This window comes from Amblyomma americanum, chromosome 6, assembly GCF_052857255.1.
Source record: "Amblyomma americanum isolate KBUSLIRL-KWMA chromosome 6, ASM5285725v1, whole genome shotgun sequence".
Taxonomy (NCBI): domain Eukaryota; kingdom Metazoa; phylum Arthropoda; class Arachnida; order Ixodida; family Ixodidae; genus Amblyomma; species Amblyomma americanum.
The window spans coordinates 14,590,466-14,606,626 of record NC_135502.1 but is presented as its reverse complement, the minus strand read 5'-3'; the positions used below and the strand labels follow the sequence as shown (position 1 = coordinate 14,606,626).

General features: G+C 48.6%; 1 protein-coding gene across 2 annotated transcripts in view; it reads left to right on the top strand.

Moving 5' to 3' along the window:
* Window positions 1-12,000, top strand: part of LOC144094565 (anionic trypsin-2-like) — a 51,883-nt gene extending 39,883 nt beyond the window's left edge. For both annotated transcript variants that reach the window (XM_077628484.1, XM_077628485.1), the window contains exon 6: window positions 11,799-12,000. In XM_077628484.1, coding sequence (XP_077484610.1) covers window positions 11,799-11,972 — 174 coding nt within the window. In that variant the 3' untranslated portion in view covers window positions 11,973-12,000. The remainder of the gene's footprint in view (window positions 1-11,798) is intronic.
* The last annotated feature ends 4,161 nt before the right edge of the window (window positions 12,001-16,161 follow it).

Genomic DNA, 16,161 nt, shown 5'->3' with positions numbered 1-16,161 from the left:
TACCATGGTATTGTAATATAGACAAAGGATTTGTTTCTGTAAAAGAATAAGCTTGTTGCTGTTTGTCTTAGCAGTCGTCTTCAATACCAACACAACGTAACAAAGTTTCAAGTGAAAGAGGACATTGTATAGCTGCTTAAGTCATAGCGGAAAGAGTTGGGTTATTCTGCGAATTACACTGAAAGACCTAGGAAAATCGATACAAAACTGGTGTTATGTGAACCCCAGCACAAACATTCCTCAAACCATTCGCCTAAAAATTTTTCTTCATTAACGCGTAACAGCCGAGGCACTCAAATAAAACTGTTCTCATTATGTATATTTTTCTTGTTAGCCCTAAAATTAATGTAATCGCGTTTAGTTCCAAACTGTTTTTTTCTTAGCCATTTAGACAGCCGATTTATGTACGCATTTACGCTAGAAGCTGTTGTGTTTGGATTGCTGTTTGTGTTAAAAGCGTCCGCCGTGACCAGACTGGGGTGCGACACCGAAGTCAGGCGCTCGCGCGTTGCTTTGGCAGGAAGGCCTTTTTATTGTGCCTCTCATTTATATCGCCTCCGCGCTCGCCACGTCCGCCTCGCGAGTTCTCAGTCAGGAAGCAACGCTCAAATAAACTGGTTGCCCTAAACTAGTTGCCGTTCTACCAGGGTGCGTCTTCTTCGCATAACAGAAGCGAGTTCAGAATTGTCATTAAATATATAAAAAGACACATCAGTGTCATCTGCACACATTGCCAAGTCCGGTGAGTCAGAAATTCTAGTAATTACGTTTACATAAATTAAGAACAATAGTGAGGGCCGAATTTTGAGCTCGGAAGTAAAACTTTCCATATAGGTAGAATGTCAGAGGAAAGATTATTTAGCTGCGAAAATTGACTCCGATTCGTTAAATAAATCCTGTGTAAACCACTAGCAACATCACGTATCCAGTAGGTTTGTAATTATTTATGCATTAACGACCGTGTGCTGCTGCCATGCCACTGGTTTCATTGATATTTCCACTGTTTATGGTTTCAATTTGGAAAGCAGGCAGGAGTTCCGCATCTGCGTCATATCATGCACCTGCAAGGCTTGGTTTTGCGGCACTGCAAGCATGACGCCGCTGCAATGATAAACGGTGGTGGTGAGCCGTTGTACACCGACAAGACGCAGGCATGGGAACGACACAGTGACCATCTGTAGAAGACTGATTGGCCTCTCATGATAACATGCTTTCAAATTTTAGGAGCCAAAAATTAATATTCTTGGAAATTGTTTCATTCAGTGTCTTGGAGAGAATAGCGATTTAGTCCAAACAAGCAAAACAGGCAGTTGTGTGCCGTTTACTGCGGTAGACAAAAATTTGGGGCCAGTATAAAAAAAAAACTGATGCTTCCGGAACGACTAAGAAAGTGACACGGACAGGCGCTGTCAGTGCCACCTTGTGTTCGTCTGTGTTGGCGCTTAGTCGTCCCGTATCATGAACCAACTAGCCCCAGCAAAAAGTTCTGTCTGATGCATCCGCTGTATTGTATTTGTTTATTGGCGCATAATTGCATTCTCAAAGTGAAATCCCGACGGCACGAGCATTTTATGCCTTTTTTTTTTCATAAATGCATACATGTCTTAAGCCGTATACACGCCTTAAAGAGAAAAGCTGTGTGTCAACGAGAAGTCCAGCCTGCAGCACCACATTTGAATACTTCAGAACTGCTTGAGCTTGATGTGAAAAGACTAAAGCTAAGTATTCACTAGAGATCAGTATGCATCCTGAAACAACTATGACGTGAAAGTTTTCATGGTGCGTACGCCAGCAAGTATTAACACTGAAGCATATTGACAACAAAAGCGCTCTTAACTGCGCTGAATTAAGCAATATGCATTTTAATTTATCTCAGTAAACAGCGAGTGACTCCTGCCGGATGATTTTTTTTTTGCATCCAGCTTGCTCATCATGCCTGTCAACCGTTTCTCTGTGCTACCCAGAAATTTTGCAACACACGCCGGGTGGTGCATTACGTCGCTTTGCATTGCCGACAAAATACATGCTGCTTATTCGGGCTTCGGCTGCTGGCTGCCGCGGTGTGCCCTTTCGTCTGCACATTGAATAAACAGCATGCTACTTTACATACTCTCCAGCTGGAGAGGCCGCACTTTGTTAGGCAAGTAAAGCTGGCACGGCAAAGCTGCTAACAAATGGGCTGCAAGCGCATTTCAGCACTGCTAGCCGCGGTAGCAGCCTTCCTCCTTCTCCAGCTCCTTCCAGCTACTAAGTGTGTCGGCAGCCGCTAGGCGGCGCTAATGGTCAGCGGGGAAATAGTGTTCCTGTATATGCTGCGGGAGCATATGTAGGAGCGCTAGCGGGAATCTCCGGCATAGCATTGGTTTCCTCGGCGGGAGAGCGAAAAGGGGGAACGCACAGAGTGTTTCCATCACTTCGTGCTAGAATTTCGCGCATGCGCAGATCGGTCACGCAAATTACATGTTCATACGCTTTGCTTCGGCGACAGAGGCGGGAAGGCAGGGGCCACAGCACGTCTTTTTTAACAGACACGTTATCACTGCCTTTTTTTCTCTTTTCTTTCGTTTTTTTTTCGAGCACGCGCAGTTTGTTAAAACGTGCGGTCTCTTTCCGAACATGCGCAGTTTGTCAAAGCGTGCATTAGATTGCATACGGTCGGACGCTGTGTTTCGCCTGGAGTTGTTTTACTGCTACCGCTTTAAAACGAACTCAACCAAGCAGAACACCTCTTTTTGAACTTCTTAATTCTCAGTGAGCTTGTCAGTAGTGGTCGCCAGTTTTCTGCGCATTTTTAGAGGCGTCAGTTACAAGCTACGGGCGTGCCGGGGACAGTTCCGAAAATGGGTGGAGCTGCAGCGCGGGACAGAAAGGGTGACCGCGGCTGTGACGCCGCGCTTGTCATTCCAGCCTTTGCGTTCGAAATTTTGTAGGTGACGAAGAAAACCCAATTGCCTCTCACTTTCGTGTCATTCGTAAACATGCTTAAGAACAAATGGTTACAGAAATCCAAGACCTACATCACTATGCCATCGATAAACAACACAATATTTCCTTCCAATCGCTACCAGGGCACAGCGGCATCGCAGGCAATCATCGCGCGTACGAGGCCGCGCGAACTGCCCACCAACACGGAGACGGTGTTTCAGTTCCGATTTCGAGAGTGTACGCAGAAGGTAGGCTACGAACACCTGCGCTGGAGATCACTCTTGCCAGGTGACATTTGGGTCAGATTTTGAGCCCACGTCCACAATCCACTGGCCCTCACCTGCAGCTCCGACTTCAATCCGGCCTACCACGACGTAAAGTAACTTTGCTGTGTCCCCTGTGGCTTGTGTCGCATTCGCCAACCGCTACTTCTTTGTTGTCGGTATGGCTGATAGCCTTTCAGGCGCTATCTGCAGGTGCGGCGAGGACATAGTACACATTTTTTTTTTGCATGTATGCATACAGTCGTAAAAGCTGTCGTTATGCCTTGCGTTGGAGCATCTTTATCCGTGCCCGCTGCCGGCAGTGAAGATTCTCGGACAGTGGCCGCTGCGATCGCAGGAGGCAGGGCTCCGTATCTTAACAGCGTCGGGTCTGCACGGCACGCTATAAATTTGCCGCGCGCTAATTGCGCACTTTATTCATGATCCTAATAGCTCCCTTTTCTCCTTGACGTTTAATTCCCTCATCTCTTTCGCTGAGTGCGGTGTGGCAAGACGGTTTCTTGTCCGGGTTAACCTCTCTCCTCCTTCCTTCCTCCGTAATGCAGAAACGGGTAAAAAGTTTACGAGACACTTTGGCAACTAAAGTGTTGAGAGGCGAAAGCCGCTTCCAGAAAGTTCTACTGCTGAAACAGCGCGGCGAGGGGGCATCTTGACATCGTCTGCCCAAGGGCGACTGCTGACGTTTTTTGCATAGCACGACGCGTGGCCATAGACGGTCTCTGGCTTTTTTTTTTCTCCGACACTCAATCACACACACCGCAGCACCTGTCAATCAATGCCAGATTTCCAGAAAGTTCCACTGCTTGTCACACGTCACACCGTTCCCGTGGATATATCGATTCCCAACTTATACATCTTTAGGGGATCTTAAGTGTTAATTACGCTTAATTACACATTTTTATCATCTAACTTAACACAGATCCGACGTTTTCCCGACCATTCTGTGACAATTTTCACTATGCCGTGACGACTTCGGGTGGATGTGACGTCACGCCGTTCCCGTGGCTATATCGACGTCCGCGCTGTTTCGATGCAATTTCGACATTTTTTACTATAATTAATTAAATAGTTACTCTACAGTCATCAATCTTGGCTCCTGGGTTAATTTTGTCCTCCTCTATCTGAAGGAACCATTCTTTTTCTGCTATCTTTTCTAGTTCCCGAGTTAAACTTATGACACCCTCTGCGAACGGACGGACGACAGTATGAGCCATTAAAGGCATTCGCCATAAAAGAGACTAGAGGACTGGGCGAGGAGAGCTGGAGAATAGACTAGAAGAAAACTGCCGCAATAATTGAAGAAAAAATGGGCGGTGGTTTAGCTCTGGTTAAACCTGGAGTGACGCGATAGCTACAGCTGGCCGGGTGGAACTTGGTCAGTTGAATTGCAAAGTCAGTCTTTCGCCGCTCTGTTTTGCAGGGCGTTCCTTCTTCATCTTCGTCCCACTTGACACGGTGCATGCGCACAGCTGTTGCAGCTGAGTTTCGCCAGCAGCAGCAGCAGCAGCAGCAGCAGCAGCTGCTGCTGCTCCGTACCACGTGGCTGGTCACGTGACCAACCACGTGATCAGCCATGGCGCCGCGCCGCCGTCAGCTGCTCTGCACCACGTGACCAAAACGTGACAGCATGGCGGCGCAGCCACAGGGTGGCGGCGCCGCCACGCTGAAGGCTCCAAATGCTACCGTAATGTAGGTATCGCTACAAAAGCCATGTTAGCAGCTTTACGCATTGGCTGAATGGTTGTCTCCAGGTCAACCCTCAGGATAAGCTACTGTGTAATATGAGCTACAAGCTAATATCAATCCATTTAAAACTTTGAAACGGTTGGTGTTATTTTAAGAGGTTTTAAAATGATTTATCAATTTATAAGACTCGACTCGTCATGAAACTTTCTCTGGAACTAAAGATGAAAGCCAGTCGCTTTCCTTGTCGCTCATAAAGAGTTTAAAGGGCGACTCGGCGGTTTTTCCCCAGATTCAAGAATTTCAATGAAACTTTTACTGCAGGTTTTTCTCCCCGTCCTGATCATTTCATTCAAGTTTGGCATCCATGCGGCCGTTAATTCCTGAGCAAATCGATTCTAAAGTTTGTTGTTTTCGTGGACTCACTTCAGGTTATTTCTATGGGCAGTACTGCGTTTGCGACGTCATGAGCGCTAATAACACGTTATTGCTGTCTCTTCACGTTAAGAACATATTTTGAGGCTTGCATTAGGTCGTCTTTGGCATTTTGTGAACGGATTCGTCATTTACAGTTGTTTCTTAATCCATTCAACGGGCGTGCAAGTGTTTTTTTCAGTGATTTCCGTGACGTAGTCGGTTCGTCAATCGTGTTTTCGCTGTTTAAAAATGGTTCTGTTTGGTATCTTGAAAAACGCTTTCTTGTGCGGAAGACAGGAGACCTCTAGGGATGTGTTGCGGTAATTAAACCAAAATGTTAGAAAAAAAACCTCAGAGCTGCTCTTTAATTCTTACCAAGGGTGTTCTGCAAAACAGATTTAAGGACATCGGCAGTTCTATGATAATGTGTAGCATTAGAAAATTCGGTGTGGTATATTAAGATTAACGTCCTCCATGCTAACGTGCTATCGTTACAAGATCTGGTGTGGTGTATAAGGTTTAAAGTCCCAACCCGACGTGGACTTTCAGCGAAGACGTAGTGGAAGTGGAATAATTTCGGCAACCTGATGTTCTTTAACTTGCGATGAAATCGCAAAGTACGCGGGTGCCATGTGTTTCACCTACATCTAAACGCGGCCGCCGCGGCCGGTATCGAACCCGCGTCCTTGGGCTCAGCAGTCGAAGTCCCTAACCACTCGACTGAGATTATGCGACTAATGTGTGCGCGCAGCATGTGGCCCATGCCCTTTGCAACTTTCCACGCCATCGGGTTGGAAGCGTAGATGTAATTTGCCACCAAACGCTTTGAAAGCCTTCCCGGACATTGCACGTGGGCAGGAGGCAGGAGCCAGTGGGCTAATAATGCACAATACCTTGACAGAATATAATACAATCGAACCCGGATATATCCATTACTGATCATATCCAACAGTAAGAACTTCCCCTTGAAAATTATGAAGAAAGCTTTAGCGCTGTTAATCGCGGTTATCGAACTCACGTTGGGCCGAACGTTGGGCACTCTTCGATCACTTTTCACGCGCGGAGACGAGTCGGCTGCGGGGTCTTGGACACCTGCCGGTAGCGCTTACGCTCTGAAATTGCGTGCTGAGGTGAACGTTGGGTGCGCTTGAGAGTGGCCTATGGTCTCTTGCACTCAATTTCTACGCCACTTCGCTGCCACGCGGTGAACCCAACCTAACTAAGTGAAGCGTAACGGGCGGCCTTCGCCTGACTTGCTTCGCTGCCGAAGGCATTACGGAACCCAACTGTGCCTTAATTTCAATGTGGTTATCCTATTTATAGTGTACTGGCAACAAGATTAGACATCTTATGATAGGCAGTGGCTAGCTCCACAGCACCGCCCGCTGGGGCTTCGATGCGATGCAGGTTAGCCTTAGAAAGCCTCGTGAGCGGTGCGTTGCCAGCATGCTGGCGGGCGGCACGTCGCTGCAAAGAGCGCTTTGCTATCGCGGATGCTGGGTTCTCGCTTACATGAATTACAGATATGCTTGTCTATCGCCATTTTTTATAAATCGAATCGAGGGGCCTCACGATCCTCTTTGAGTTCGATATATGCGAGTTCGACTGAACGTTAAGTGATGCTTTTTATTCTCCACACGAATTTTTTGTAGTCCTGTGCATTCTTGAAGTTTGCGCAGTGATATTTCCTTATACGTTAACGATATCTAGATGAATTTTATATTATTTAGTAGATAAGTTAGCATAGAAGGCAGCGCGAACTAGTTTTGCGTATTAGCACCATATGATTATCATTATTTTCTCCACGTTATTATAGGTATCTCCTCGCTGTATATTTTAAGATATTCACAACCAAGGTTGGCAAAAACAGTTATTCGCGTAAGCGCTGGAGTTCGCCGGTTCGCGAAGAAATTATCTTCATATTTCAATTTTTTTTTCTGAACAAAAATATTCATTAGAGAATAAAATCAGACCTAAGTAGTCCGAGAATGATCTGATGATATTAGTAATCATGGAATGACATATAAAGTTATTGGTTAAATAAAGATGTCTACCAGCCGCTCATTGCAAGATCTCATCTGAAATCATCCTACACTTTGAAACGCCTAACCGGCGCTGTTATGTCCCAAAGCAAGGCCTTGGAGCTCTTTTGGCTAATCGAAAAGAGACCCGTGTGCCATTGTGACCTCAAAGTGATAACTGCAATCAGTGACTTTTCTGATTCGACTCTGCCCGGGACTGCTGGCAGGCATTTAGTGTCAGCCGCGGCTTCTCTCCCACAAACTACGTTTCGAAGCATCCCCTCTCCATCCCTGCTGGGTAGCCAACTTGCACGTCGCGCTCCGACATCCACAGTAAGCGAGCCTTAAATGCTTTAACTCCCAGTGTCGGGGTCGTGAACGAGCTTAGCGCTTCAGTGTTATTCGAATCTGACGCCGAATCACATAGCCGGGTGTAGTGCTGGCCTCGAAAGCTTCGATATCTGGGCTTATGCACTGAAGCAGCACTGAAGCGGCTCCCGATCTTTTCGATCTTGGCGATTTCTTTTCGCGAAAAAATGCTATCAGCGACAGTCGCAAGTTGCGGTTGCTCAACTTTCTGTGGCCACTTTGGAACGTGCGTCCTGGCGTCTTGCTTGCTCACTCGACCTGCTTTGTTCAGTTACACGGCGCTCGACTGCTGGCATAAAAGAGCGCGGAGTCCTTGTAATGCATTCCGTCAATGCTGAGGGTATTTCCAAACTTTTTGAATCCACAGGTCACGTTCGCATCTATCTGCTTGGCTGCACTCAGCAATGCGAAGGCTTCGTGCGGAGTCGAGGCAAAGAAACCGTGCTGGTGTGATCATGCGAGGAGAGCCATTTAACAGCACATTAAGGTGGCGCGTTATATCTACCAGCCGAGTCGGTACGCTGACTATGGAAAAATGCAGAGTTTTATTGACCGCTCTCAATAGCCTGCAGAATATGCTTTAGCGCAGATACACAGTACAAACAGAGAAACACACACCACGAGCTCTAACTTTCGACTCAAAGTTTGTTCGATCTTTCACCCAGACGAAGAAACACGCATATACTCCACACGTAGTCACACCACTTCATAGATTGGTTTTGAAACCTAATATTTAGTTTTTATCTAACACACACACACACACACACACACACACACACACACACACACACACACACACACACACACACACACACACACACACACACACACACACACACACACACACACACACACACACACACACACACACACACCCACACACACACACACACACACACACACACACACACACACACACACACACACACACACACACACACACACACACACACACACACACACACACACACACACACACACACACACACACACACACACACACACACACACACACACACACACACACACACACACACACACACACACACACACACACACACACACACACACACACACACACACACACACACACACACACACACACACACACACACACACACACACACACACACACACACACACACACACACACACACACACACACACACACACACACACACACACACACACACACACACACACACACACACACACACACACACACACACACACACACACACACACACACACACACACACACACACACACACACACACACACACACACACACACACACACACACACACACACACACACACACACACACACACACACACACACACACACACACACACACACACACACACACACACACACACACACACACACACACACACACACACACACACACACACACACACACACACACACACACACACACACACACACACACACGCACGCACGCACGCACGCACGCACGCAGTTTCACCGCCTGGCTCGAAGGACTTTCCCACCCCCGCACCCGGGACTGAGCCGAATGGAGGCGGCGCTGTTCAGACAATTACAAACTGGTTCCTTACCCACCCCCGTGTTAATGAATCGTCTGTACCCGAAGGCATATGTGAGTGATGTGTGCCGCGTGTGCCAGCGGGAGAGGGCCATACTGACGCACATCCTATGGGATTCCACCAAGTTCCCCGACGAAGCTTCGGCAAGTACAACGATTCTGCCACGACTCGCGGCTGCGGCGGAATGCTATGACCATGAAATCCAAACCTTGGCCGTCCAGCAGGTCTCGCTGCGGCTCTTGAAAGACAGAGGCCGAGCGAAACCGACGGAACGTTTCCCCTCAGGGCGACCGACCGCGGGAGTAACACGCGCTGGAGTTGAGTGGAGACCACCCGCTGAGAAGGCGTCAGGGCCCGCGTCGCGAAGCCATTTAGTCATGGCGTCGTTCTGCAGGCGACTGAACAAAGTTGTTTCTCTCTCTCTCTTTCTAACACTCCTTTCCTACGTTTTATGCTGGAGTGGCGAGAATTTTTTGCATTCTTTGCAGTGGGCTGGCAGGTGTGAACCTTCATTGTTTCTAAGGGACAACGCGTGCTCTATGAATGTATAATTTGGAGAGCGTTCTCTTTGGCCTATCGATGTTGGCCCTGCCACAACTAGGGGGTATTCTGTAACCCACGCCTGTTGCGCACAAAAGTATTTCAAGCCCTATTTTTTGGTTCAGTTGAACGGAATGTTTAGCTAGTTGGTACGTCTTACAGACATTCAGGTGTTTTGTTACTGCGGGGTTTTTCCCGCCTTTTTCGAGCTCAACATTGGTCACAGTTTTGGCAACTTCCGCGGTGCCTTGAGTACAACGTCCACATATAGAACTGGGGCGCAATTCTTGTTACTGTACGGGGTACGGCGTCTGTATATCTATACAAATAAGACATGTTGTTTACTCATTGCAATTATAACCGAATGAATTAGGCACTCCTCACTTCTTTAGGTATGGTCCGGTTCTCATTTCCCTGTAATCTCTCGTTGTCCACTTGTGCAGTTTCCTTGAACAAGTTCCTGTTCTGTATCACGTGCTTGGCACCTTTTGATATAGCATAAATATTACGTTGCCAAGCTTGTCTTTGATGGGTGTAAGTGAGAGAAGAATGCATGCGCATTTCTTCGTCTGGGTGAATGATCTAGTAAATTTTGATTTGATAATTAGTTCTCGTGGCGTGTGTTTCTCTGTCCGGTGTGTCTGGGCTTAACTATTCTTATACTGTGTTGCCAATTGGCTCTATATTCCACACTTCTACAGTGATCTTGCTTCCTGGCATTACATAAACGGTTGCTGCTGATGGTGCCTGCACTGTAAGCGCTGCAAGACGGATGGAACTGCATTTCCCCCGAAGCTTTCTGCACGCCGTACGATGCCTGTAGCGTTGTAGTAGAGGGTACTGGACCGAGGGGAACCCCGGGCAGGCGTCGCAAGTGCTACACTGGCATGCTAGCTTACCAGAATACATTACATGGTCGTGGTTGCACTACACGGGCACGGCGGTGCACACTGTCGTCGAAAACGTCGGAGGCACTATCACTCGAGGGAAATTTCTGATGGGCACCACGCAAGTTGTGTGAGCGAGCGGGAAGGCCGCTTCGCAAGCGGCGCGCGGGCTTTGCTGGGCAGCCGCTGCCCATAAAGAACTGGCGGCCAACGGAGGGAGCCAAGAGAAACGCGTCGCTGGCCTATGACAGCGACCTTAATGCTCTGCATTTATCAGTCGGTTGGGTAAATCTCACCAATCCAATTTTATTTTTCTCATTGAACTATCTTTTTTTGCTTTCTTAAATCGGTCTTGTTGACGCCGTAACACTTTATGGACGGACCAAATAGGCACAAGTCTTCAACCGTAGCGAGCTTATGCCCCGGTGAAGTGCAAGATTAGATCGTGTCAGTGCAACGAGGGTGACGCAGTGTACGGCAGTGACATATGACAAAAACAATTCACGTTTGTTTCTTGAATTACAAATTGCAAATTGTGGAGTTTAACGTCCCCAACCGACACATAGGCTATAAGGGAAGCCGTAGTGGAAGAATGCGGATAAATTTAGGCCACCTGATGTTCTTTAAAGTGCGCTGCATCGCAGTAATCGAAATGCGGCCGCCGGTGCTGGAATCAAACCCGTGATCTTGGGAGCAACAGCCACACTGTTGTTGTCTTCTGAATGCGAAAAGGCATTTGAAGTGCGTTCAGTTAAGGCCAACGAATCTGCAAGTTCAAAGTGCCTGGCGGGAACCACCAAGCTGTGGTAGATTTGAGGTATTGTATTAGCTGCTCATTAGCAGCCACCCTAGCGCGCCCGATCGGCTAGAAAGGAAAGCTATACAGGTTTTTCTTGCGAAATTCGCTGTGGAAGGGAAAATAATCTTAGTTCGAAGCTGAAATTCAGGACCTCCGTCTATCCGGAACACTGGTTCCACCAATTAAGCTAACCACAACGGCTTGCAGATGGCAGGACGAGGCCGAATGGATTAACAAATCAAATTTGGGACTCTCTCAGCCCAACGGTTCTGCACGTCCTCACTTGGACACTGGCTCTGACGCAGGGCGACTCCGGAGGCCCACTGCAGTGCACCTTCGACGATCGCACCTGGTTCCTGGCCGGGGTGGTGTCCCACTCGGTGTACTGCGCTTTGCCCAACATGCCCACTGTGTTCACCAGGGTGGCGCCGTTCCTCGACTTCATCCACGAGCAAATGGCCAGAAACTCACCGGAATAAAGATTCGCGCCAGCTTCGTGTTGCTAAAGCTTTCCTGTCGCTCGATATCCTTTGAGCGCTGCTCAGTGGCGAAGAGTTTCTTTTTTATCAATCTTAGTAACTTCACTCGTATCTCTTTTTCTAGCTTTTCAAATGCCTTTCTATGCACCTCAATAAATGGCAAAGAAACACACACGGCAGAAAATGAGGGGTGCGCGGGACACATGTCGACAATGGACTGAAGTTGGTACTAGAAAGATAAATAAATAAACCGATGTAAAAAAAAAAACGACTGGACGATCAGACGTGAGATGGGACAATTCTGCGAGAACAGTTGCATTTGCCCTCATGTGATAACTAAGATGCTTTTATTATGCAGGGTGTCCTAGCTAACTATAACCAGGGTTTAAAAATATGCCGAGGCAATTTAAGACGACACGACCAAATGCATGTTGCTGTCTATTGTGTGGAGCAACTGATGCTGTTTCCTGTATTCTGCTTAAATACATAGTTAGTCGACATTAATTAAACAATTCCTTAAGCAAGCCTCCGCAGTGGCTCAGTGGTTACGGCGCTCGGCTGCTGGCCCAAAAGACGCAGGTTCGATCCCGGCCGCGGCGGTCGAATTTCGATGGAGGCGAAATTCTAGAGGCCCGTGTACTGTGCGATGTCCGGCCGCGGCGGTCGAATTTCGATGGAGGCGAAATTCTAGAGGCCCGTGTACTGTGCGATGTCCGGCCGCGGCGGTCGAATTTCGATGGAGGCGAAATTCTAGAGGCCCGTGTACTGTGCGATGTCAGTGCACGTTAAAGTACCCCAGGTGGTCGAAATTTCCTGAGCCCTTCTACGGCGTCTCTCATAGCCTGAGTCGCTTTGGGACGTTAAACCCCCATAAACCAAACGAAACCAAACAATTCCTTAAGCAGCGAAGTAGGAAAAAATTTCAATCAGAAAGTTGTAGAACGGTCCGCAAAACGTGCGATTGAACAGTTTCCAACTTTCCATCTAATACGTATTAGTTTTTTCCGCAAATTGTAGATGCAAACACGTTGCATACTCGCTTGCGCGCCGCTATTGAGGGCCTCCCAAACTTTCCGCCTACAAACGAGCAGACCATCATTTAGCCGGGTGTTCTGCCGCTTAAAAGGCGACAGGGCAGCGACGCAGGCGCTGGCTGTGCGATTTACGCCAGCACAAGCCATAAGGACTGCGTCTGCTTTTCGCTATAGTGAACGACCGGGAGGAAAGCATACCGCTTCGAATATCGTAAATGTGTAGGCGGCAGTACGTAATCTCTAAATAGCCTGGAAATAGGCATTACGAGCCTTAGCTATCGCGCACGCTGAGCTGGATTGCATCGATGCGTGATGTCAATTAGCAGAGTCTTACACAAGCGCCAGTTGCTCTCGGGTTTACTTCACTCGAGCACAGACCATTGTTACGCATGATTAGTTGCTCAAGTAGAAATGACGAAACAGTTGCGCGGCAGAAAGCGGGCAGGTCCTCAAAGCACTAAAGGAGTGATAGACGGGAGGGAAGGTCCTGTCCGCTAGCTGATAGAAGTTTCCATCTTGCCTCTTGCTAGTTTTGTTTCAAAGATGGAGGAGTTGTAATCTTAGCGGTTGCGTTCAGGGGAGTCCTGAAAGCAACAGATACTCTGCAGACTGCCTTCAAGACACCGGCCTTAACTTCTTCCCCGCCTCAAAGATTTAATTTGGTATCGACCTGCCAGCGACTAGCCGGCCTGATAAGACGTATTCGAGCACTCTAATATGGCGGCGGGCCCGTGTACGAGCACCGAAGATGGACGGATGTTTGTAGTACACAAAGGAGGAAGAACAAACAGAACTTAGCGAGGAGAAAGGTAGAGAAGATGGCATGACAGGGGATTACTCTTCACTTTTCGGGGTCTTGACCCCTGTGCGGCGTTGCCCACCGGTGGTCAACCCTTAGATTTTTTCGGTCCTGCGTCACCCACCTGTGAGACTCCGGCGAACTCAACCAATTGGAACCGACAACAAATGGCAAAGGCAACCTTGCAAGTGTGTTTATCGCACGCCCTTTGAAAAATCTGAGCTGTCCCGCGGCTTCATTTCGCTACTCAATATTCGTGTCACACAGCAGGAATGCACGGCTTGACCCACCGGTGACCCTAAACGCAGTGAACGTGTTAAACGGCGTGTCCGTGGTAACTCGTGAGAGTAAAGACAGGTGGGTGCGATTTAGGACGGATTCCTGTTCATTCTGGGAACTCCTGTGCAACCTTAAGAGGGGGTCAACCGCAGCTGACTTTGCAAGTAGGTTCAGAGCTTGGTTGCGGGGGATTTAGAGGCTGTGCAGAGCAATCGCTTACGCATCTCGGGGACTCGCGTGTTTGAGGCAAGTATATCGTAACTAGCCCACACCATAATCTGGGAAGTCCGTACGAAGTACCGTGCAAATGTGATACCCAATAGTAATATGTATAAAAGTCTGGTATGGCGTCGTGGTGGCCGAAGTCTGAACACGGTGGAGACGCAGTAGTGGCGACAGCGTGACGACTCACCGTTGCGCAAACTAATGCATCACATCGCAGAGCAGACAGAACAGACTTACAAGGAAAAGCAAATACACTTTTTGGGCATATCCCTGCGTCGGCAAGTACGTTTACAGGGAGTCCGCCAGGCCCTGAGGTCCACGATTCGGATGACCGGATTTTGCTGCATGGGAGTTGAACGCAGCAACTTCGAGGAAGAAAGCTGCTTTATTATGGCTTTACTTCATGGCAAGAATTGGCATGACGGTTCTGAGTTGCAAAAAGCAGTGCATAGTTCACCGAAGTGATAAAGATGGAACGAGTTGGCTCTCGGATCGCCGCAGGCTCAGCAGCCGTAGATGGTTTATTTTTTTTATACGGAAACTGCATTAGAATGCCGTATTGCTGAGGTGTGCGCGGTTCTTGAAGAACGCTTGATGACGGAAGGGCGAAATATAAAATTGCAGTACGCAGGAGAGCGCTCAGTATTTAACTGAATATTTGTATTGATGAAAACACGTTAGCATACTCAAGCCCAGGCTCACAGTGTCAAAGAAACGAAGGAGCGAAAGAATTACACATCCCTTCCTTGCTGATGGGTAACGTGCTAAAGTGAGTGGGGGCCGTCCAGAAGCTGCTGGGTTGATGACGCCGTTGAGAGAAGGCAGATGCGCCTGGATCGGTGGATTCGTATAACCGTTGAACGCGAAAACGTGCAGCACCTTGCCGTTGCGCACATAGTGGTTGCCCGCGGCAGGCATTTGAAATGCGTTCTATTCCTCAGTCGGGAAGTTTCGACGCAAGCGCTCAGTGCTCCACTTCCAGGGACACCAAGTCTCTGGAACCACAGTTCGTCGCGCAGCGAGATTTACGCGCCTCTCACGCTCGTATTCACAGGTCGCGCCGACCCACATTCCACACCGTGGCTTACTTTCCGGCAGCACCGAGGCCAGCGGAATGTCGCTTGTGCCACCAGCGTCCTTCGACGCCGCTTCTTCCTAGCGCTTTCGACTCCCTCGCTGCTGCGCAGTCTTGCCGGACCGCGCCTCGGCGTGCAAAGTCTGCACTTACCATACTGCTTGGCCGCGGCCGTCGACTGTCCAGGCACGGCTAAGGCCTCCAACAAAGCCTCCCGCGGCCGCTTTCGGCGTTCACGCGCAGCGGCGGCTTGCAACTGGCGGCGACACTCGGTCTGGACCCTATGCCGATCAACATCACGTTCGGCGGCGCTCATGGCAACATCTTCTTTTTGCCGTAGCATATAGTACCGCTGTTGAGGGAGGAGAGACGCAGCAGCCGCTCCATCTGCTTCCTCTTTTTTTTTTAGGTTGCTCTTGCCGGGGCTGTGCATTTGCCATGGCACTTTTCGAGAAACTGTTGCTGCAGACCTTTTTAGACGGTGGCAAAATGGTTATGGTGACGACTGCTGAACCGAAAAACATGGGCTCGATCCCGGCTGCGGCTGTCGCATTCCTATGGAGGCGAAATGCTAGAGGCCCGTATACTGTGCGATATCAGTGCACGTTAAAGAATCCCAGGTGGTCGAAATTTCAGGAGACCCACTACGACGTTTCTCATAGCCTGAGTCGCTCTGGGGCATTAAACGCTCATAAACCAAACCTAAGACCAAATCAAAGTCAGTTCTTCCGCAAGTAAAAGACGAAATAAAAGTCAGTTCTACCGCAAGTAAAAACC